The sequence below is a fragment of the Sorex fumeus genome, unplaced genomic scaffold (assembly GCF_029834395.1).
Source record: "Sorex fumeus unplaced genomic scaffold, SorFum_2.1 ptg000083l, whole genome shotgun sequence".
Taxonomy (NCBI): Eukaryota; Metazoa; Chordata; class Mammalia; order Eulipotyphla; family Soricidae; genus Sorex; species Sorex fumeus.
Genome location: NW_026606140.1, coordinates 10,233,569 through 10,256,793, shown reverse-complemented (window position 1 = coordinate 10,256,793; position 23,225 = coordinate 10,233,569). Strand labels below are relative to the sequence as shown.

Here is a 23,225-nt window from a genome sequence, read left to right as displayed (position 1 = left end):
GCTCTCCCTGCTTTCTCGGCCCCTTCTCAGAAGCGCAGCAGGGAACTCGGGTGTGTGTGTGTGTGTGTGTAGAGAGGGCGGGGGGGGGGGGGGGCTTCTGGAACCCAACACTATAGCCTCTGACCCAACAGGGAACTCTGGCCTCTGAGTGTGCGTGTGTGCGCGCGCATGTGTGGAGGGGGGGGCCTTGCCTGTCTTCTACCTGGCTCCTCCCCAGAGCCTCCTCCTCCTCCTCCTCCCTGGCAGGGTGCTCAATGTCCTGTGTTTGAAGGAACAAAACCCACAAAACCCAAAACGTGGCTGGCTGCAGCAGAATGCCTCAGAGGGTGCGTGAGGCCCTGGGGCGCCCGGTTCTGCTCAGTAGCGGGCCGTTCCCTCGGGTCACGCACACCTTGATCCAGCCCCACGTGCCTGCCGCGAGGCCAGCCAGGAGGACTGGAGGCGAGGGGGGGGGAACCAGAAGAGGCCTGGGCGTGGCGCGGGCAGACCCCACGTGCCAGCCGGGGCTGTGCTCGCCCACTCGAGGTGGAGTTTCCGTCTGTGTGTATGTGTGTGTGTGTGTGTGTGTGTGTGTGTGGTGCCAGCAGCTGCTCCCGGGTCTCCCACCGGCAGGGGCAGGGGCAGGGTCCCCAGGGCGGGGCAATCTCTCGTTTTCATGGAGGGAGACACCGTGGGAGCCTGTGGTCCTCGCCCAGGGGCTCCGCATGCAACCGTGTCCTCCAGTGCTCTGCGCCGGCCCCTGCCCCTTGCGCTGTTTCCCCAAATGAATGCCTCGGACAGGGAAGGCTCGATCCGAGTGCAGATGTCTACAATCTGGATAAACACCGCGTCTGCGCCGCGGAAGTCTGGCCCGGAGGCTCGCCCGCGTCCCTGGCCAGGCCGGGTGGCAGTGCCCCTCAGCCCACCTCTGCCCAGTGGATGGGGGTGGGGGGAGGCCCATGGAGGCGCGTTTGCTCGGGTGAGCCGAGTGGCGCCTGGTGACCACTGGCCACTGCCTGTCGGAACGCCTGTGGCCCCCACTGGACCGTGGCTCATGAAGGCGGGGAAGGGCCTGCGACCCGGAGGGGGTGCCTGGAACCAGCCCGCGGTCTCCCCTCTCACCTCCTGCCTCCGTCGTGCCTCCTTCAGTGGTAGCCATTGGTGAAAGCTGTGGCAATCAAGGGGCCCTGGAAAGGAAAGAATCTGACTCCTGGGTCTGCCGGGGGAGGCATGGGAGACCTGGGGGTGGGCGGGGGCAAAGACCCGTCTCTAGCCCGCCCCTCACCGGCCGTCTCACGGCCCCCACCCCCTTTCGCAAGAGTCTCTGGAGCATGCCTGGAAACTGGCATATCACAGGCCAACACGCTGGTCAAAATCCAGGCGGCTGGGAGCCAGCCTGCACGCAGGGACAAAGAGGTCGGGGGAGTCACAGTGACGACCCCTGCTCCTCAAAGCTGGCACCCTGAGGGCCCCCACGAAATCCAAACTCACCCCCCCGCCCCCCCCCCAGTGAATGAGAACCCGGGCGGGTGACAGCTCCTGCCCCTCCTCCGCCTCCTGAGACACAGCCGGCCTCTCCGTGGGGGGGCCGGGGAGGCAGCCAGTCCCAGCACTCACCCCAAGGCTGTGGCCGAAGCCAGTGCTGGGGGCGGGGCTGGCAGCGCTGATGTAACTGCTGAGCCCCGAGTCCTGGTTGGCGGCCCCATAGAGCTCAGCCATGGGGCCGGGGCTGGTGGTGCCCAGAAACCCCCCTGTGCGGCTGGGAGTCGAACCTGGAGGGGGAGCCATCGTCCAGGGGTGAGAGCCTGGCAACCCAGAAAGAAGATGGTCATAGCCCGGTGCCCACGGCGGTCCACCCCACCATCCCGAGCCTGCCCTCCCCCCAAGCCGAGTCCCTCCAGCCTGCTGCTTGGGGGAGGCTGAGTGAGCTTCTCCCACTGGGCTCCACCCCGTTACCTCAGGGCCCTGTGCCTCCCCCTTCCTCCGCGCCACCCCAGCCGACCGGCCGAGTCTTTTGTTTGGCTCTTTGGGTCACACCCGGCAATGCACAGGGGTTCCTCCTGGCTCTGCACTCAGGAATTACTCCTGGCGGTGCTCCAGGGACCACATTGGGGTGCTGGGAACCGAATCCGGGTTGGCTGCATGCAAGGCAAACGCCCTACCCGCTGTACCATTGCTCCAGTCCCTGGGCTCTGGGTCTTGGCACATGTTGGTCCCCTTCAGCCTGGAGTCAAGACGTGCTTCCTCCTGGAAGCCCACCCCTTCCACCCCCCCGCGAAAAGCATCTCTGGAACCTGACGCCCTGACCCTCAGGTTTCGGGGAAGGTTTCCTATCTACAGAGAACCGGGCCGGTGCCCCAGTGGGCATGTCCTCAGTGGGCCAGGGGCCACGCCAGCCTGGGCTGGTGCCAACAGGTGGGGGTACAGGGCCTGGCATGGAGCAGGTTAAAGCTGGGTTAAAACTCTCGGAGAAATGGGCCCCAGCGACCAAACAGCAGGCAGGGCGCTTCTCTGGCACATGGCCAACCAGGGTCTATCCCTGGCACCATGTATGGTCCCCCAGTCTCCGCCAGGAGTAACTCCTGAGTGCAGAGCCGGGAGTGAGCCCTGGGCACCGCCAGGTGTGACCCCTAAACCAAAGCCAAACAGACAAAAGAAACTTTTGGAGAAAGTAAGAGAATCCCTCCAAAAAAGAAAAAGGGAGGGGCTGGAGCTATAACATATCAGGTGCAGGGTGTTTGCCTTGCACGCGGCCGACCCGGGTTCGACTCCCAGCATCCCACATGGTCCCCCGAGGACTGCCAGGAGTAATTCCTGAGTGCATGAGCCAGGAGGAACCCCTGTGCATCACTGGGTATGGCCCAAAAAAGCAAAGAAAAGGAGGCCCAGGGCTAGAGCAGTGAACAGCCCCGCGGGTACGGCACACGCCTCTCCTGCGGCTGACCACGCCCGAGATGAACCCCAGCACTCACTCTGGGCCCCCAAGCCCCACCGGGACAGACCCCTGAGCACAGAGCCAGGAGTAAGACCCGAACAAAATAAACTACAAAGAGGCGCCTGGCTGACCCCCTCCACTCTAGGCTTCGCCCCGCGCACCCACGGAGGCCTCACCTGTCCCCCGAACTACGGCCGCCGCGGCCGCCGCTGCCGCCATGGGTCCATAGGCAGTGAGAGGAATGGCTGTAAGGCAAGGGCGGCGCTCAGAGCCGGGGCGCGGGGCGCAGGCAGGAGGAGGCGGCCCCCCGTCCGCTGGACCTCCTCAGCCAGCATCCCCGCCCCGGGAAGCCTTCCGGGCCCCGAGCCAGGACGGAGAAAGGAAGGAGAGGAAGGAGGGAGGATGGCGTCCCCGCCACGGGACCAGCCTCAGTTTCTCCCCGGATGCAAGGGACCCCCTTGAACAACCCGAAACTCACACAGGGCTGGGGGTGTGCAGGGGGGTCAGCCCGAGACCCCAACGGGCTGCGACCGAGCAGACCACGGATCCCGGAGCTCCGGGGGGCTGACTGCCTCATGCCCCTGTATGGGGGGGTCAGTCTCGCAGCAGCGGGAGGTGCAAAGAGCTGGCATGTCTCGGCGGGGCCTCCGAGGGGCAGTGCTGAGCAGGAGACCCTCTGGGCCTCAGCACCCTGGTCCACACCCCTCACTCCCCATTTCCCAGGAGCAGACCCTCAAAGCCTGTGCGTACGTGAGGAATCTCAGCTGCACCCTGCATGCCCCCTAGCCAGAAATGTCCACTCCTGCCCTCCAGTGCTCCTGGCCCGGCACTCAGCAGACACTTAAGATGGGACTCCACTGAAGAGCACTGGGGGCTGAGCCCGGAGCTGGGAGGGAGCACCCCCTACTGTGCAGCCCAGCCCTGGGCCTCTGACTTCTCAGCCTGTAGGCTCTGTAGAGCCGGCACCTGTCCCCAAGAACACCAGGATGGGCCGTGCCGAAGAATCACCCAACAGGGTGCTCCGAACTGGCACGAGCGACCCCAGAAGAGGCCCTTTGGATACACTCACAAGGCCGGGACTCTGCAGTCCCTGGAGGAGGGCAGGAGAGACAGTCCAGTGGGGAGGGCTCTCGCCCTGCATGCAGCCACAACACCCGTAGGGTCCCCCGAGCCCCGCCAGGAGTGATTACTGAGCACCGCCAGGAGGAAGCCTGGGCACAGCTGGACGTGGCCCCCAAACAACGAAACATCAAGCACAGAGTCGAGGGAGAGGCCCTGCTAAGGGTCCACAGCTGTCACCTGTGAAGAGAAGTCTCCGGCCCTCTTGCTGAGGCAACCGGGCCCCCTCAGCACTGCGCCACCCTCTGCCTTCCGGTGGAGCTGCTCCCTCCAAGACGCTCACATTTACAGGTTTGTGTCCTTGCTCAAGCGCGTCTCCCTCCGTGGAAACAGAGGCTCCCGGGACACGGGGCAGGTCCCTTGCTCACCGTGATAGCCCCACAGCAGGATAAGTACTCAGCGAATGCGGGAACCCCCCGGGTCTGCAGAAGGCAGGAGCGTCGCGCAGAACCTGGTCCCTGGGGGCCGCCAAGTCTCGCTCTGCCTGGCCCACTGCCGCCGTCTGCAGGCTTGCACTTCCCTGTTTTTTTTTTTTTTTCTGTGCACTGGCGATACACAGGGGTCACTCCTGGCTCTGCACTCAGGAATTACTCCTGGTGGTGCTTGGGGGACCCTATGGGATGCTGGGGATCGAACCCGGGTCAGCCACGTGCAAGGCAAATGTCCTACCTGCTGTACTATCACTCCAGCCCCTTCCCTCCATTTTTAATTTGGTTTTATTCAGAGTGTGTGTGTGTGTGTGTGTGTGTGTGTGTGTGTGTGGTGTGGGGGGTTGAACGCAGGGCCTGACACATGCAAGGCAAATGCTCTGCCCCTGAGTTCACAGCTGTCAGCGGGAGGGGACCGGGCCACAAGGGCTGGTCTGGGGCACTGTGAGTGTGGGCCACCCTGGACCAGTGCTCAGGGGCCACTCTTAGTATAGTGCTCAGAGGCTCATGTGGCGCGGGGAGCAAATTCAGGCCTTCTGCACGCACGGCCGGTGCCCCTGGAGCCAGCACCCCAGCCCTGCAGAGTTCCCGGGTGGAAATCACGTTCGGTCACCCCCTCACCCCACATTTGCTCAAACCCCACCCCCGCTCCGAGAAAAGCCTTATCCCCTCCCCTCCCCACCCCCCTTCCTTCACCACCCAGGTCCCCCTTGCACCCCTGAGCACCCCTTGGAAGGAAGATCTCATCAAGGCCACATCCACGCTCACGTCCTCCACACACGGCCAGGTCGGGGGAGGTCTGGGTGGGGTGGGAGAGAAGCAGGTTGGGCAGACACCTGCGGGGGCCCCTCACCTGCACACAGACACCTCCCGCCTGGGATTCATCTGCACCCCCAGCTCCTAGCCCGGCAGACCGGCCCCAGTGAGGCCCCACCTCGGCCAGCCAGGCACCCGCGCCCCATTTGCCCAGAGGGTGCCGAGTGGCATCCAGAGGGCACGTAGCCATCCTCCAGCGGCCCTGACTTGGCACAGCCCTTTCCAAATCGGGAATCTGTTGCCAACATGTGGAAATATTTGAAAGATCCATTCCAGTGCCACAGCTGGGGTGCTGGCAGGTCTTGAGAGAGGCGGCCTGAACAGCACCGGGTCTGCCTTCCACCGTAAGGCGGGCTGGCACGGGAGAAGGGATACCGGGGCCCAGTGCCGGGAGTCCCCTGGCTCCATGGGAGAGACCCCGGCCTGCAGACCACTGGCTCCGAGTCCAAGGGGGCGCTGGGTAAATAAGGCTCAGTGGAAGAGTGGGACCTCGCTACCGTCTGCCAGGACTGGCCATCTGCCCCCCGGGCTGGCACTGTGAGGGTCCAGGTTGCCGTCTCCCTGCAGACAAGGGCTGGCGGGCAGAGTGGGGACCCTCCAGGTTTCCCTGGGAAGGTCCCTGGGGCCTTCTCTCTCCCCAAGAGGCCTGCGAGGTGCACGAGATCCGAGCGACTGACCTGTAAGCTCGGGGAGGACGGGGGCGCTCGGGAGAGGGGTCCGCTCTACACGGAATTCTAAAATGAAACGTAAAACAGCTTAGGAAGATGCAGGGGAGACTTGGGCACGGCCCAGGGCGGGCAATGCACCCACAGGGACGCTGGGGGGGAGGGACACTGGGGGGAGAGGCCATGCAAGGACCCAAGAGCTGGGGCAGGGAGAGAACAGTCCAGCAGGCAGAGAGGGTGTGGAGAAGAAGACGGGCAGAGACAAGGAAAGAGGAAATGGGCAGAGTTGCCACCTGGACCCTGGGCACAGGCTGATGCTGGACTGAGCACTCCCAAGGGGTCGTCAAAGCGCCGAGGCAATCCCAAGCCGTGTCCCAGAATCCCTTGCTCCTGAGTCTCTCGGGGAACGAGGAGGGGAGCATGGGTGATTAGCGACCGCGAGTGAGACCATGACTGGCTTCCAAGTGCTGGGCCTGGTCGCAGCAAGCTTTGCCCTCGCTTTCCTACAAAGGGGGGAACAGCTGTTCCTCCAGGAGGCTCCGGTCAGGGCTGAGGCCGGACAGCCCAAGAGGCAGGGCAGAAAATGCTTAGGACACTTTTAAACAAGAGGGGGTGGCGGATAAAACCCTTGGAAAGGGGCTGTAGTGACAGCACAGGGGGTGGAGCGTTTGCCTTGCACGCGTCCAACCCAGGTTCGATTCCCAGCATCCCATAGGTTCCCCTGAGCACTGCCAGGAGTCATTCCTGAGTGCAGAGCTGGGAGCAATCCCTGTGCATCGCCGGGTGTGACCCAAAGAGAAAAAAAAAAAAAAAAACACCCTTGGAAAAACAATGATACTTGATAGTTCAAGGAAAACAACACTGAATGGTCATAGTGAGAAAGTTTGGAATTCTGCTGGGCTTTCAGCCTCTTGTTTTCGGGCCTGCTGTTATTTTTATTTTGAATTACAAATGAAGGTGGGGAGTGCAGTGCTTCTGAAGGGTCTCTCGGGCTGGAGTCTCATGTGTCCATCCAGAGAAAACTCAGCATGGGCCGCTGGGGAGGACCCCCCAAGTCCAGTGCCCTCGTAGGTGAAAGTGGCAACCCCTGAGTGGGGTGGGAGGGGGGGGGAGGCAGTGACGGGCCTGGGGGTGGTGACACCATGCAGAGCCACGAGGGAGCCCCTGGCCAGGAGAGGGGGCGGGAGAGAAGGGAAGGGGGGGAGAGGCGCTTCTCAGACATGCCCTTCCTTCCAGACCGCCCGCAGGCAGGGTCCGCCATGCACCCTCCGACACCACCCGGGAAGTGGGCACGCGCCGGCAAGGACTTACCGGGGAACTGGTAGGTGTAGCCAGGAGCAAGACCCGTGTAACTCCGGCTGGCATAGGTTGTGGCTTGGAAACCAGGGTAACCTGAGGTGACAAGGGAAGTGAGAGTCACAGGTCACGTCTCAAGCTCAGACCCAGCTCCGTGGGAAGGGTCCAGGCCATGAGCTCCACCCCCCGCCCACGTATGCGATGAGTAACCCCAATATTCTTTTTTGGGGGGCGGTCACACCTGGTGATGCACAGGAGTTACTCCTGGCTCATGCACTCAGGACTTACTCCTGGCGGTGCTCGGGGAACCATATGGGATGCTGGGAATCGAACCCGGGTCAGCCACGTGCAAGGCCAACGCCCTCCCCGCTGTGCTATTGCTCTAGCACCTCACCCCCATATTCTTGCGGGCTAAGTAAGTCCTATGCCAAATCGGTGGCATTTTTTGGGGGGGTCAGGAGTGCACAGCCAGGGATGATCAGAGCTTACACCTGGCTTATTCCGGGATCAGTCCTGGATCAGGGTCACATGGGGTGCTGGGGGCTGAAACCGGGTTGGCCGAAAGGCAAGTACCCTACCTCTCCAGTCCTCAAGAGATTTATTTTTGCTTGTATTTTTGGCTCAGGGATCACACCTGGCAGGCTCAGGGGACCATATGGGATGCCAGGGATCGAACCAGGGTTGCTCACGTGCAAGGCCAGCGCCCTCCCTGCTGTGCTACTGCTCCGGCTAAGAGTTTCCCATCAGTCTATTTGGGCCGGAGCGACAGTACAGGGGGTCTGGAGTTCAGGACTCGTGGTGTTGGGGCCACTTAGGCCAAACCCAGTTGTGCTGGGGCTGAAGAGACAAGTAGCAGTGACAGAACTCAGCACATGCTGGGCAGAGGTGCCACCGTTACCTTCCCAGGTCTTTTTTTTTTTTTTTTTTTGCTTTTTGGGTTATACCCGGCGATGCTCAGGGTCACTCCTGGCAGTGCTCGGGGGACCATATGGGATGCCAGGGATTGAATTCAGGTCGGCCGCATGCAAGGCAAATGCCCTACCCGCTGTACTAAAAATATTTTTAGAGGTTGGAGAGAGCCAGTACAGCAAAGAGCCAGGAGGAGACTCTGAGCATTGCCCAGGCCGCCCAAAAGATAAAGATTCATTAAAACTCCATGATTTGCAAAGTCATTCCTAGCAGAGTTTTGGACATACCACGCTGCAGCACCAACCCAATCGCCAGGGTCCTCCTCTCCCACCCAGGGCTTCCAGGCTTCCTTCCACCCTCTCCACCCCCAGTCTGTCACCCTCCCAGGCACTGACGCTCAGGGGTCACTCCTGATGGTGCTCGGAGCACCGTAGGGGTGTTGAGACTGAACCCAGGTAGGCTGTGTGGAAGGTAAACACCCTCCCACTGTGCCATCGCTCCGGCCCCCAGGCAAGTTTCTAAGTTTGGCTGTTGTAGCTCCTGTTTTCAGTGTTGCTGGCTCTCTGGTCTGGACCTTTAAGAGACCACCCTTTCACAGTACCCCTGTGCCTGCCCTCCCTGCCCCACTGCTTCTTGTCTGTCTCTTCTTCTCCCCGAGGTTTCTTTCCTTCTCTGTTTTCCCCTCCCGGGGGCCCCGGTGAGCTAGGGACCCCCCTCTCTCAAACACTGCACCCCCGGCTGTTGTATGTGGCACGTTACCTTTTCTCTTAATCTCACTGTATTATTCGGTTTTAGAGGCGACTCCTGGCAACAGCCAGTGTGCTGTGAGGCACAAAGCCCGGGGCTCCTGCATACGAAAATGGTCTCCACCCCTCTGAGCCACCTCTCTGGTCCTGCTCTGTCCCTACTTTTTCAGTGGGTGTGGGGTGCCAGGCAGCAACACCAGGGCCAGACTATACCACTGGCGGCGCTCAGAGGACGGCGTGGTGCTGGGGATGATGCCTGGGCTCCACATGCAAACCTGCCCCCAGCCCATGGACTCTCTCTGATAAGTGAACTGCCTGAAAAAGAAGATGTTTTCAATGTTCCAGATCAAACGAGATCTGACAACTAAATGCGATAGCTGATTCTTACCCAGATCATGTTTGGAAGGCAAAAGTATGCTGCCAAGAACAGCACTGGAATGGGACTGGGAATACGGCTCTGGAGTTGAGCACGGGCACTGTGAGTGCGAGTCCCTGGGGTCAATCCTTGGCAACACACACAAAATCAGAAATAACAAGTTCTATAAAAATGTTACGCTGATTCTCGTTGATGACGCTGATAACAATACTGTGGTCGCATAAAAGAATATCCTTAGTCCTAGGGGCCAGAGAGAACACTCGAGAGGCTGAGGACCCACCCCCAACTGGGCACAGGGCTGGGTGGAGCTCAAGCACCACCAGGATCATCCCCAAATATTAAAGGAGACAATAAAAAGAATAACCTGGGGAGGTGGGATCATGCATCAGCTAGGACGCTTGACTTGCCCATAGCCAATCTGGGTCTGACCCCTGGAACCACATCTGGTCCCCCCAGCACCACCAGCAGTGACACACGAGCAGAGCCAGGAGTACCCCTGAGCACTGCCGGGCATGGCCCAAGTCTCTCCACCCCACCCCCCTCAAGAAATAAATAATTAAATACATAAACAGTATTCCTCATCGCTGGAGCGATAGCACAGCGGTAGGGCGTTTGCCTTGCACGTAGCCAACATGGCCGACCCGAGTTCGATTCCTCCGCCCCTCTCGGAGAGCCCGGCAAGCTACCGAGAGTATCTCGCCCGCACGGCAGAGCCTGGCAAGCTCCCCATGACGTATTCGATATGCCAAACACAGTAACAACTAAGTCTCCAATGGAGACGTTACTGGGCCCGCTCGAGCAAATCGATGAATAACGGGAGGACCATGACAGTGACAGTGACATTCCTCATCGCAGGAAACGGGCACTGACGTATTTATGGATTAGGAGTCAAAACATAGTAATTGCTCTCAAATTAGTCAAGAGAAACATGTATGTGTATATGCACATATGTGTATCTACACATATCTCACACATACACACAAATATGCACATATAAACAGAGAGAAAACGATAAAGCAAAATGGGGTACCATATTAACCCCAGGAGACTCTGGGAAAAGGTACGCAGATGTTCTTGCACTGTTACACATTTTTAGATCTTGCTGTTTCCGCCCTGCCGGGGAGTGCTCCCAGGGCCTCGCACACGACAGGCAAGTGCCCTAGCACTGAACTGACGCCTCCCTCCCGCTGTCTGCAGATCTTTTGAAAATTTCAACTTAACGTTTAAGAAAAACTTCTCAAGAAAAGATCCTGCCTACTTGGGTGGTTTTTTGTTGTTGGCGTCGCTGTTTGTTTTCAATCGTTTGGCCACGCCTGGAGATGCTCAGGAGTCACTCCTAGCTCGATACTCAGGCTTCACTCCTGGCGGTGCTCAGGGGCCCATATGGGATGCACGCAAGGCAAGCGCCTTACCTGCTGTACCATCTCTCGGGCACTCCCGACTGGGATGAAGGCTTACTCCTGCTTCTGTGCTCGGGGACCCTCTTGGCAGGCTCTGGGGACCATGTGGGATGCTGAGGTGGGCTGTGTTGAAGGCGGCAATCCTAGCTGCTAAACGTCTCTCTGACCTCTGAGTAAAGAGCCTGGTCCAGCTGGAGGGGACGCTCCTCCTTCCCACTCCTCCTGGCCAGGCCCCGTGCTGCTCCCTGGCCCTGTCCTCTTTCTGGGCGCCGTGTCTCTCCAGGGAGACTGGAGCTCGTGGGGAACCAGCTCAGATTTCTGGGCCTGGGTCCAGGGCCCCAGGCGACGGTGAGTCCTAGCTCCCCGGGCTGGGCTCTCTGCAGCCTTCACCTCCTGCAAGCTGCCTCCTGCTCCAGCCGCCCCCAGGTCCCCACAGCCTCTGACTGCTTCCACGTGGGGTACACTGCGGTGTGCCCTGGCCCCACCCGAGGGGGCCGCCCGGCTCTCTGCCTACGTGGGGCGTGAAAGGGCAGCAGCCGGCCTGGCGGGCTCTCCACGGCCACTCTGCTAGCTCTTCCTCACCCCTTTCCCTCTTCCTTCTCTCCCCTCCTGGGCTGCCACTCAGCTCCGCGGCCTCCACTTTAAGCTGCTTCTCCCACTTCTCGGTGTCCGTGTCCAGGTGAGGGTCCCTGAGGTGTGTGCTGGCACTGTCCACCCGCCTACGGACACTCTCCCTTCTCTGCTGGTCCTGCCGCACCAGCAAGCGCCAAGCAGAGGCGCTGCGGCACTTCCTGGCCCCGAGACTGACATTTACAGAGGCTCAGCAACCGCTTTCTAGACAGACAGACAGACAGACAGATGACAGACGGATGGACACGCTCCGAGGGAAGGCTGGCCAGGTCCGGGTGGTGCAGGCTTGTTCTCCTAGCCACCACCAGAGGGCAGCTCCCCCCCAGTCTAGGATACTCTGAGCTGGCTGGTTCCCATTCCCAGGCAGGAGGACGGACCGCGGAGGGCATCGAGGCCGCAGTCCCGGGCAGCCGGGAGCAAAGTCCTAAGCAGGAAGAAGCCACAGGGGCGGGCAAGCACATACCCAGCATGCCGATGCCCAGCATGAAGGCGTCCATTCCGTACGGCATGACTCGTGACCGGCCCCGGGCAGAGCCCGTCGGAGACATCACCTCTTTAGGCTGTGCTTTCTTACATTCCACCTGCAACACAACGGGGTCAGTCTGCAGCCACTGGCCACCACACAAGCCCGGGAAGTGATCTGTCTGTCTGTCTGTTTGGGGGCCACAGTTGGCAGAGCTCAGGGCTTGCTCCTGGCCCTCAGCTCAGGATCACTCTGGGCCATGCTCAGGGGACCACGTGGGATGGGGGGATTGAATCCAGGTCGGCGGCCTGCAAGCCCTCTCTGCTGTCCTCTGGCTCCAGCCCCAGGCCTGGGTATTAAATAGCAGGGTTACTGTCAATAAAACGCCCACGCCATGCGAGGCGCTGTGCGTGTGATTGTTCAACCTGACCCTTGTGATGAGGACGCTACTGCCACTCCCCTTTGAAGCCGAGAACACTGAGTCGGGTGGAGGGGCGGCAGGGGGAACCTCACTGTCCAATGCCTGGGAGTCATTTGTTCTGACACTCAGTGGTCGAGCCAGGGAGGGGTGCTGGCCAGGCCTCCTCGTATTGGGGTGCTTGGGCCTCCTTCTGGATTCTCCCGTCCCCCCTGTCCGCGCACGTTCCCAGCTCACCATTTTGTTGTTGATCTCGTGGAAGTGGATTTCACACACTTTCTCCACGATGTCCTCACTCTCAAACGTGACAAACCCAAACCCTGGAGGATGGTCAAGGTAGAACAGCCTGGTCAGAACCGGGTCGGAACCAAGTCCAGCTCTGCGTCGGGCCGGACAGCATCAGGGAGCTCAGGAGAGGCTCTGCCCAAGGCCTGCGAGCACCACTCCCTCCCGGCCCCTCCCCCAGACAGGGGTCTTCAGTCCCTCGAAGAGAGCAGGGAAGTGACTGGCCGAGGGTCACCCCACAGTGTTAGGGCAGAGCCACAGTGCAGCGGGGATGGCGCTGGCCTCACGCAGCCTGCCAGGAATGGCCTTGGCACAAAGCCAGGGGCAGTACCTGAAAAGCACAGTCAGGTGTGGCCCCCAAACCAATAAATGAATGAATAAACCAAATTACAATACAGAGAAGGCAGCATTGTGAGGAAAAGCCCCTCCTTGGGCCTTTTCTCTGCCTCCGATGCTTTTTAAAGCAGAAGAAAGGATACACGGACACACACACAATTATCCAGAATGATGCAAAGACCCACACGCAGAAACCCAGGCACACACATACACACATGCACATGGCCCTAAATGTTCGTAGATTAGACTGTCCACAAAGGCCTCTGCCCATACACAGCTACCCTGATACTCAGACATGTAATTATTCAGACCCTTCATGCGCGCACACACACACAGACACACACACACACCACACCACACACCCTATCCCCCACGAGCCCTGAAGCCTCTCTCCTGGGTGTACCCTCCCCCCACCCAAGGACGGGCCAAGGGCTAGGCGGGATGCCGCAGAGGGCAGGGGAGCCCCTCGGGAGGAAGATGCTGGCCCAGATGTTGGCAGGTTCCGGGGCGAGGGCCGCAGTGGTTGCGGACACTGTGGTACAGTCGGCCTGACTCAGGGTGGCCTGACTCAGGCTCTGCTTATCGGGGACGTGGTAAGCCCCATGGACACGGCAACCGGGCAGGCAGGGCTGTGGCGGGGGTGGCCGGCGAGCGGAGGCCGCTCCTCTGGGCGGTCTGCAATTCGGCAAGTGTCTAGCACAGGAAGCCGGGGGACAAAAGCCCTCTGTAAGGCCAGGCCCGGGAGAGGATGCAGATCCTCGGGATAGGATGTCGGGAGGCGAGATGAAAGGGCAACCGTGACCTGCAGGCCCCCTGGCTGACCACAGCCGGGCCGGTGGGGGAGGGCGCGCCGCTCACCTCGGTGCCGGTTGGTGGTTTTGTCGAACATCAGCATGGCGTCGTCCACCTGGAACAGAGGCTGCCGTGGAAGACCCACCAGATGGCAGGAGCTGCTGGCCCCGGCCAGGAAGAGGGTCCTGCAGCCCTCTCCTGCCGCGCCCAGCGCAGCTCGGGCCTTCTCTGCACCCCATCTCCCTGGGCGGGGCAGGGGACCACTGTCCAGTGCCGGCCCCCCGCCCCGGGATCCTCATGGGCCTGTCTGCACGGAGCCACTCCTGGGACCTGCCCGTCCCCATCACCCTCTGTCCAGTGCTGGCTGGGAGCCTCCTGTGGAGGCAAGGAAACGGGCTCAGCAGGACCAACCTGGGAGGGGGTGCAGGGCTGGTGCTGGTGGGGGGCAGGATAGGAGCAAATCCCTCTGAGCCAGGGACGGCTCTGCCAGACGCCCCCCTCTCCCTCTCCGGTACAGAGCTGCCCCTCTAATTGAGGTTTCCTCTTGCTAGAGGCTGTAATTAAAGCAAGTCGAGTTCAGGGCCTGGGCCGTTTGCCTCCCACTGACGGGGGAGGGGTGCGGGCCGGAGGAAAGGGACGCGTTACCTTGCCCACTCCGGCCAGCCTTCTCTGCCTGCTGCCCCCAGGCACCCCCGGGACCCGTGGGCAGCTGACTTCCAGCTTCCCCTCGGCGCTCCCTCCCGGGGCCCCATCCGCCGCTTGTCCCCTGGTTCTTCAGCCCTGGCAGCTGTCTCATGGGGGTGAGCCGAGTCTGGGGCACCCGGGTGGCAGACCCAAGTGCCTCTGATGCCTGTCCCCCCAGGCTACTGACCACCCCCCTTCACATGGTCAGACACCCAATGACAGAAGGAAGACTTCCTGAGTGGGGTGGCGGGGTAATGAATGCAGACTCTCCTGTCCTGAACCGGGGGCTCCGGCAGCTCAAGCTCAGGTCTCTGATGTGGCCCTGGGAACAGCAGGACCCCTCGCCCCTCCCTGGGGACTCTGGGGGGCCGAGGATGACACCAGCCTCCCCCAGCGGCTCCCTGGTCCCCTCTCCTGGAGCGGAGTGCCACCTTCATCTGAACGTTCCCAAACAAGTGAGACCCTCCGAACCGGGGCCGCCACACTCCGCGCCCCCCCACCCCCTCCCCCCCGCGCTAAGAGATGGAGCCGGAAAGTAGGAAGGACAGACCGGAACACCAGCTCAGCGCAGGACAGAAAGACAGCCCGGAGCTGCGGGCCCTGCTTGCTGCTGGTCCCGCCAGGCGAGGGACTTCCGGCCCCCTGACGTGGGTCTGGTGTCGAATGGGCTTCTGTGTCCCTGGACCTGCCATACTGTAGGAGCTGACTAGCCGCTCCTGCTATTCCCTTGACGCAGGCAGGGCTTGCTCAGGTCACTTGGGGGCACTGAGGCCCACACTGGGCTATGCTGCTGGCCCTGGCTGCTCTGGGAGGTCAGAGCCAGGCCTGCGCCTGTGACGAGCAAGCTGCTCCATCCAGCACCTTGCCTGGCCACTGAGGGCTGAATGAATGAATGAATGGCTGGATGGATGGATGGATGGGTGGACGGGTGGAGGAAAGCCACGCCCTCCTTCCCACTGCTCCAGTTTCAAGTTCCTGCCTGACCCACAAACTAATTCAGCCCCAACCCGGTTGGGGGGAGGGCGGCCCTCCTCCCTGTATTCACCCCCACTCCCAATGTCACTGGCCCTGGGCTCCATTGGACAGACCCCCCCCCCCTCGCCCCGTGGGGTTGAGGCCAGGGCACCGCTGCAAGGGAAGGGGCATGAGGGTCCAGGGGACCCCCACCAGTGTCCCCTCCTGGGGCCAGCTGAGGGGAGGGAGGCTCCAGGCCCAGTGTCCTTAATAGGCTTTGGTCTCCATGGGAACCGGGGGCAGGGGGGGCGCGGGCGCGGGGGAGGGGAGGCGGCCAGCCCCGCTGACCAGTGGGAGCCGCCAAGTTCGGGCGCTAAGCCTGAGTGGCAGCCATGGCGGCTGACCATTGTTCCCCCTCGGCGGTGGCGGCGGCCCCTCGATCGGGCGGGGGTCCCCACCCCCACCCCCGCCGCGGGGCCCTTGGCATTCCCGGCTGTCCCCCTCACTCCCTGGCAGCCTATTCTCCGGCTCCCCCTGGCCTCCCCGGGCCGGTTTCACATGCCAACGCCGATTTAGGCCCGAACAAAAGACGCGGCCGCTGACGGCTTCTCCTGGGGCCCGGTTGCCGTGGCAACGCCGGCCCCGGGGGCAGGCGGCCTCCAATCACAGCTGCTGGATCAGATTAGTGCGAGCTCTAATGCTCCGCGCTCAGACACAAAGACACCCCGCCGGAGCCGAGCGGCCTGCGCTTCCCAGGAGCGCCCTTCCCTCGGGGCCGGCCCCCGACCTGTCGTCCCGCGCCCCGGGCCGCCCGGCCCGGGGCCTCCCACCCACCCACCGGCCGTGCCGCGCACCCAGGCTCCAGTCCCGCCGTGGCTCGTGGCCCAAGCCACCTCTGGGCTCTGCCTGTCCATCTGTCCTGTCCTCTGCCTGCCCGGTCCCCAGCCCCAGCCAGTACTGGCCAACAGCCTGAGACGCCAAGCCAGCACCCACTGCCTCCCCCGGGCATCTCGCCATGGTCCCAAGCCGCTCGCCTCTCTGGGGACCCCCCTCCTCTCTCCCGGACCCACATCCTCCACAGCCAGCGTTGCACCTCACACACCTCACCCGCCCGCCCTCTCCACCCCCGGAGGAGCTTAGAGCGTTCGCCCTCCCTCTCAGTGAGGGGAAGGGGCACCCACCTCTCTCCCACACACCCAGCCTCCACCTGTGCAGGCCGCGCCGGGAGTCGCCTTTATTGCCTCCTTATCATCCCCACTAGCAAGGCACAACGGCCCGGCCGCGGCCTGGACAGGTGCAAACTCCCAGGAGGCCCAGGGGACTGGATTGAACTGGCTGCGGAGCAGTGTGGCCTCCCCGGGGAGAGGAAAGATAAGCAGGAGAAAAACACCAGGGAAGGGTGACAACAGGGCCCGCGACAGTGTGGCCGGGCTCCCTGGGGATGTGGCCAGGCTCCGAGGCACCGGAGCTGGAGGAGGCTGGCTGGGCCTCACCCACAGAGGGCCCCGGCTCCCTTCTCACCTTCTGCAGGAACTGGAATGACCTGCTGGGCACCCTCCCCGCCCCCACCCCGCTCCGATCCAGGCCACAGGCCCCGGAGGGCGGCCGGCAGGCACCATCCTCACCCACCTTTCCGAACTGCTCAAAATACTGCTTCACATCGTCCACCGTGGTGTTCACCGACAGCCCCCCCACGAAGATCTTCTTCGTCCGAGTCACCATCTGTCGAGGAAAGGGAAGGAGACGGTGGGCATCTGAGGCGTGTGGCCTACTGCCACCAGCAGGGGCTCCAGCCCTCCCGCCAAGGGCCAGCTGCCAAGCTCTCGGTGCCCCGGCGACTCGGAAGGCCCCCCGGGCTCCCCCTGGGACCCCTGCCTAGAGCCCTGTCACGGGCAGCTGTGCGCCCACATCCTGGCTGGCGGGAGGTGCTCCCTCCTGCCTCCCTCCCTGAGGTCTGGGATGGGAAAAGCCCTTCTGGGAAGATCCACCCCAGGAAGGGGGCAGGTGGACGAGCCCAGGCCTGCAGCCTTCCCGGGACCCCACCAGACCTCCCCTGGGGGAGGCCGAGCACATCCCTGGACCCCCCGAGCTCAGTGTCGTCGACATTTTCTCCATCTGCCTCCTCCCAACTCCACCTCTGGCAGCCCCGTGGCCCAGTCCTGTTTTAGGACGAACACATGGTCCTAATTACCCCAGGAGCGCATGGCTAATCCACGGCAATTCCCAGCCCCATCCTAACACTAAAGCACCTTCTGTCACCAAACTGCTTAATGGAATTAACCCAATTCCGACCATGTGCTCCCTGGTGCGGCTTCCTTCGAATACCTGCCCCGTAATTGCTTTCAGGTCCTCTGCTGGACCCAGCCCGAGATGCCCTTTCCTGTCTGCTGAAACATCTCCCCCTTTCTGTGTGGCAAGAGCTGGGTGCGTAATGGGCTCCAAGACTTTGGACACATGAGAAGTGACCCAGCCCGGGGTTTGGGCGGGGGTGGGCCTGGCTCCTTCTACTGTCCCCTTGAACCTGGCAGCTTCCACAAAGACCCGGCTAACTGTCCTAGGGTCTGCAACAGGATCTGCCCCGCACCCAATTTTGTAGGCTCAACTGTCCAGAAATCACTTTCATACACACATACACACACACACACACACACACACACACACACACACACACACACACACGCCTGAGCATCAGGGGAACAAGACTTTGGGAGGGCGGCCAGCTACACAAGTTGAAACACAACAGGAAAAACTTCCCACCCTCCTCTGCAAACCCAAGACTCCACACCCCAGAGGAAGGCAGGTGCGTGGGAGAGGGGGTCCCCGAGCTCTTCAGCCACGGGCTCAGCCTGTCCCTGAGCACAGAGGAGGTGATGCCTGAGGGCCACTTAAAGAGAGGCTCAAGGACAGATTCTGAGGGGTGCTGCTTTCTCCCAACAACGCAGCCCCTCACTCGCTCCCCAGAGCACAGCCAACAGAAAGACACGGTGTCTCCAAACGGCAGAGCGAGGACATCAAGGACCACCCCGCCCCCTCCCCCACCCCCAACACACACATCCCAGAAGCGCTCAGAGGATCCAGTAGCATCTTTCACAGACAGGCATGCTGGGAAGATGGGGCCCACCGGGATAGAGCTGCTTCTGGCCACAGAGACACTCACCTTAGGCTGTGCTCGCCGAGGAAAGGCCACCTTGGGATCAATCTGCAAGAGACGCAGGGGAGAAGAGGTCTGGGTTAGCCTACTTCAAACGGAGGGGGCGGGGGACGCACAGCCCTGACACCTGAGGCTCTCTCTGATCCCGGCCAGAGGGGACACAGAGGTGACGGGGTCTCACCCCACACCAGACAGCTAAGTGTCCTGACTAAGCTCGAGGTGCCTGAGAACTGGCTGCTGGGTTTGAATCCCCCTTAAGCAGCCTCCCTGCTGGGAGCCCTGGGGTGGGTTTCTCAACCCCCAGGACGCTCACTCAGGGTCTCTGCAAGATCAGTACCTGAGCTCCACCTCATGGGGTCGTCTGTGGATTCTTGGAGCTGGGACTCCAAAACCACTTGGCAAGGGGTCTCGCTCCCAGTCAAGAACCAGAGAGATGGAAAACCCAGTCTGAGGCCCTCACGCACCAGGTGTCCTGGGACCCTTCCCCCAGCCAGCTGACCGTGCAGACGACCCCCCTCAAAAGCCTTGCCGATAAGACCCTATGCCTGAAAAAGGCCTTGAGACGAGGGTGCAGAAACCCAAGGAGCAGGGCCAGAGCCACAGGCTAGTGGGGAGGGCGCTTGCCTTGTGGGGCCAACCCAGGTTCAATCCCCAGCACCCCACATGGCCCCCTGAGCACCACCAGGAGTAATTCCTGAGAACAGAGGCAGGAGGAACCCCTGGCATCCCCGGGTGTGACCCGCCCCCCTCCCCCAAAAAAAGAAGAAAAAAGAAAAAGAAACCACAGGAGCAGACGAACTTCTGTCCCCTGATGCCATAAGCAACCAGCAGCCGGGCCAGGGGGAGGGCAGAGAAGGCCTTAGAACCGCCCCAGGACACGGCGGGGGGCACGGGCTCTGCCACTCCAAGCCCCCACAGGCCGCAACAACTTGCTTGACCCTCTGTTCTTGTTTTGTTTGTTTTGGGGCCACACCTGACGATGCTCCGATCACTCCTGGCGACCTCAGGGGTCCTTATGGGGCACGGGGGAGGGGCGGAGTGGACCTAGGTCAGCCCATGCCAGGCGAGTGCCTTTACCCACTGTGCTACTGCCCCAGGCCCTCTTCCGAGCCTCAGTTCCCTCATCTGCAAAGTGGGGACAGCCACACCCACTTCTCCCAGGGGCAGCTGTGGGGGAATCAGAGAGGTCACGTGGGCGCAAGCAGCCCTTTATGAAAGGCCCGGCATTGCACAAACACAGGTGCGAGCACCAGCGGGTCACCTTTGCCCTTGGCAGTGAACAACCAGCGTGGAAGAGCAAAAGGCGCATGGGGGGACTCCAGGGCTGTCCCCATGCTGGCCGACGGCAAAGCCGGAGCCCCTGTCCTAGATCTGGAACGCTGAGGCCCGGTCACGCCAGCTTCTGGCCACCCGCCCGCTGGCCTGCGCTCGGAAGTTCCCCAGCCAATCACGGGGAAGAATCTGTCTTTTCCCAAAGTTCCTTCTGTTCAAAACTCAGCCTCGTTCTAAGCAGCTGGCCCTGGCGTCCTCCGCCCGAGTGCATGAAGCAGTCTCCCACTGTCCTGCCTTGCCCACGGGAACCTGCCAGGGATCGACCTCCTGAGTTCACACGGGGGTAGCCCTCCCCCCCATTCCGCCTGGGTCCACAGAAAAATCAGAGCTCCCCGCCCGCGCTGTTCCCTGGGGTCAGTGGAACTTCTCCCCTCTCCGACATTCTCCACGGTCCTCCCAGAGGCGGCAGCCCCAACCTCCAGAACACACCGCACAGTCCCCTGCACACACCCTCCCGGGCGGATGGTACCCATGCCGTGGCCCACAGACCACGCACGCCCCATCCCCGCCACGCCCCACCTCTGACTCACAGCTGGCAGCATACATAAAGCCCAACAAGTAAATAAAAGGTGAAAGTCAGAACCCAAAATAGACTCCCCACAATAACCCTCCCGCCTGGCCCTCCTCGCCAGGCCCAGGAGCTCCAGACACAAAGCAAGCCCTTTCGCCCCTCGCCAGTCCCAAACCTCAGAAGGAGGCCCAGCTCCCGGTTGGTCTGCCTCTTCTCTCTCCCTCTCTCTCTCCCCTTCTCCATCTGCTGTGCCCCCCATTTTGGCGGCCCCCCCTCCTGAATCTCTGCTTCCTGCGCGCGGCAGAAGCCGGCACTGCACTGTGAGGACAGGGGATGGTAGCAGCACAGGCAGCCTGATGGCAGATAATCACCAAAAACAATAGGCCACTGTCTCTCCATTCCCAGGCTGGGTCACTCAGTCAGAGCTGGGCAAAAGTTGAGGCCTGGCCCCATTCGCTCATTACCGCAAACCGGGAGTGGGAGCCACTGGGCAGAGATAACAGGAGCCGGGGACAGGCGGTAATTTAACAAATTCTTGGGCACAACCAGCTATTGTTGCAGGTAAACAGGAGCCAGTGACTGACCCGAGCTGGGAGGCCCAGGGCTGGGGGGGGGGGGGGGGGGGCGGAGAGTGGGGGAGTGTGGAGAGAGGTCTCAGTGTTCCGGCGCCCTGGAAGCGGGTCACCCCATCGCAGGGCAACCCCTCCTCTGACTTTCTCCTTCTCCCTCTTCCCTGGGCTGGGGCCTGGTCGAGGCCAGCGCCCCCTGCAGGGCCCTGGGCTGGGGGGACCGGTGCGCCGGGCAGGCCAAATGTTCCGGGAGTTTGGATGCCAAGCCAGCAGCTTCTGCTCAGCCTGCAGCCCTCAGGAGCGCCTTTCCCAGCAAGCTAGCTCCCTTCTCATAAATCAGGGGCAAAGCCAGGGGCACAGCAGGTCTGCGCCTCGCACACAAAGCAAGACGCTCCTGGACCTCAAGTCAGGGGGAGAGGAGAGGACGGCGGTGGGGGGGCCGTCTCCGGGACGCTTTGCTTTGCTTGGCGGCGCGGGGGCGGGTACACCGAATCCTAGCTCGAGTCCACCAAAGTCACGGGGCGGGGGCCTGACTCAGCCCCTTCGGGCTGGGGGGGCCTCGCGCCACCCCAAGCTCCGGTCCGGACGGCCGGAGTCGTACTTGGGGGCGGGGGTGTGGACACGGCCCCAACTCTGAGGGATGGGGGGCAGCATCTCAGCGCGCCCAGGCACGTTCTCCTCCCTCTGCCACAAAGTTTTCGCGTCTGGGCAGCCCTTGGCCGGCGCGAGCCCCCCAGGCCGCCGCGCTCCCGGCCCGACCCTCTCCCGGCGCGCGCGGCCTCCCGCCCCCCGCCACCCGCGGGCGCCCCGGGGGCACTCACTGTTTTGGAGTCGAGCTCGTGCCGCGACTGCGCCAGCACTTTGTCCACCCCCGCCTGGTCCAGGAAAGTGACGAAGCCGAAGCCCCTGCGCGCCGCGGGGAGGGAGAGGCAGAGGGTCACGCGGCGGCGGCGGCGGCGGCGGCGGGCCGGGCGGGGCGGGGGCGCGGGGCGCGGGGCTCACCTGGATCGCTTGGTCAGGGGGTCCCGCATCACCAGGCACTCCTTCACCTCCCCGAACTGGCCGAAGTACTCGCGCAGCCCCTCTGCAACCACACACCCGCCTTCGGACCGGCGCGGGCCGCGCGCCCCCGCCCGCCCCCGGCCCGCGCCCCCCGCCCAGCGCGCCCCGGGCCGGGCTCCCGCCGCCCCCGGAGGCGCCTCGCAAAAGTTTGAGCCGCAGGTGCGAGCGGAGTCGCGGCCGGGGCCCGGCGCGCCCCCGAGGTGCCCGGCGCCCGCGCCCGCCCGCCGCCGCCCGCCGCCGCCGCCGCCGCCGCCGCCGGGCCGGGTGCGCCGCGCCGCGCCGCGCCGCTCTCCGGGCGGGCGCGCCGGGTCCGGGCGGCGCGCGGGGCGCGGGGCGCGGGGCGCGGCGCGGGGTCCCGCGGGGCGCGGGCCCGGCCGGCGCGCCCGCCCGCTCACCCTGCGTGGTCTGCCAGCTGAGTCCCCCGACGAACATCTTGCTGCGGGAGGAGCAGAGACACAAAGGCCCGCGTGAGCGCCGGGCGCGGGCGCGGGGGGCGCGGCGCGGGCCCCGGGAGGCCCGGCCGGCCCGGATCGGCCATGTTGGCGGGCGGGCGCGGGGCCGGCGGCCGGGCCGTACCAGGGGTCGTGCGGCGAGTCCGGCGAGGCGAGGCCGGGCTGGGGCGCGTCGGTCTCCATCGGGAGCCGCGGGCGGCGCGGGCGGCGGAGCGGCGGCGGCGGCGGCGGCGGCGGGGCGCGGGGCGCGGGGCAGATGAGGAGCGCGGCGAAGGGGGCCGGACGGACAGGCCATGCTGCCCCCTCCCCCGACCCCGCTCGGGCGGGCGGGCGGGCGGGCGGGCGGGCGGGGACGGCCGAGGGGAGGGCCCGCCGGGGGCCGACCTGCCGGCTCCTCCCCCGCCCCGCGCGCATAAAGCCCCGCGCCGCCCGCGCGCCCGGGCGCCCGCGCCCCCCGCGCCCCGCCGCGCGCGCGCGTCCCGGGGCCCCGGGAGGCTCGGGCCGGGCCCCCCGCCGCGGCGCGCCGGCCGGCGGCCGAGTTGCGGGCGCCCCGATATTCCGGTGGCGCGCGCCCCCCGCCGCACCCCCCTGCGCCCGGCCCGAGCGAGGAGCCCCCTCGGGCCCCGGTCCCCTCCGAACCCAAGGCGCTGCCCCCGGCCCCCGGCTCCCCCGCTCTCCCCTCCGGACTCTCGCCCTCCGCACGGGAAGTCTCGGCCAGTGGAGACGACCTCCTGTACGCAGCCTCGGTGGGTCCCCCACGGCGACGGGGTGTCCGCGCCCTCCCGCTCTGGCTCTCCCTCGGCCCCACTTGGACTTCGCTGGGCTCGGGAAACCGCCGTCCAGACCCTCACCGGCTGCCCCCCAGCCCCCGGGGAGATGCCAGTGCACCCCGACTCCAGAAACCGGCTCGGCGGTGG

The 23,225-nt window shown here is 63.6% G+C and overlaps 1 protein-coding gene across 5 annotated transcripts; it reads right to left on the bottom strand.

The window, feature by feature from the left end:
- Window positions 1-1,107: 1,107 nt before the first annotated feature.
- MSI1 (musashi RNA binding protein 1) lies at window positions 1,108-22,618 on the bottom strand. Of its 5 annotated transcripts, none has more exons than XM_056130990.1 (14): window positions 22,433-22,618; window positions 22,252-22,292; window positions 21,797-21,878; window positions 21,616-21,700; window positions 18,389-18,430; window positions 16,861-16,953; window positions 13,660-13,708; window positions 12,418-12,500; window positions 11,763-11,880; window positions 7,254-7,334; window positions 5,955-6,011; window positions 3,091-3,159; window positions 1,597-1,784; window positions 1,108-1,166 (listed from the first exon to the last, which is right to left on the bottom strand). In XM_056130990.1, the coding sequence occupies exons 1-14, from the start codon at window positions 22,489-22,491 to the stop codon at window positions 1,125-1,127; spliced, it is 1,089 nt and encodes a 362-aa protein (XP_055986965.1). In that variant the 5' UTR covers window positions 22,492-22,618; the 3' UTR covers window positions 1,108-1,124. The 5 variants fall into 5 exon arrangements, with proteins under 5 accessions (XP_055986965.1, XP_055986966.1, XP_055986967.1 ...); XM_056130991.1 differs by having other exon boundaries at window positions 1,597-1,751; XM_056130992.1 differs by lacking the exon at window positions 5,955-6,011.
- Window positions 22,619-23,225: the final 607 nt, after the last annotated feature.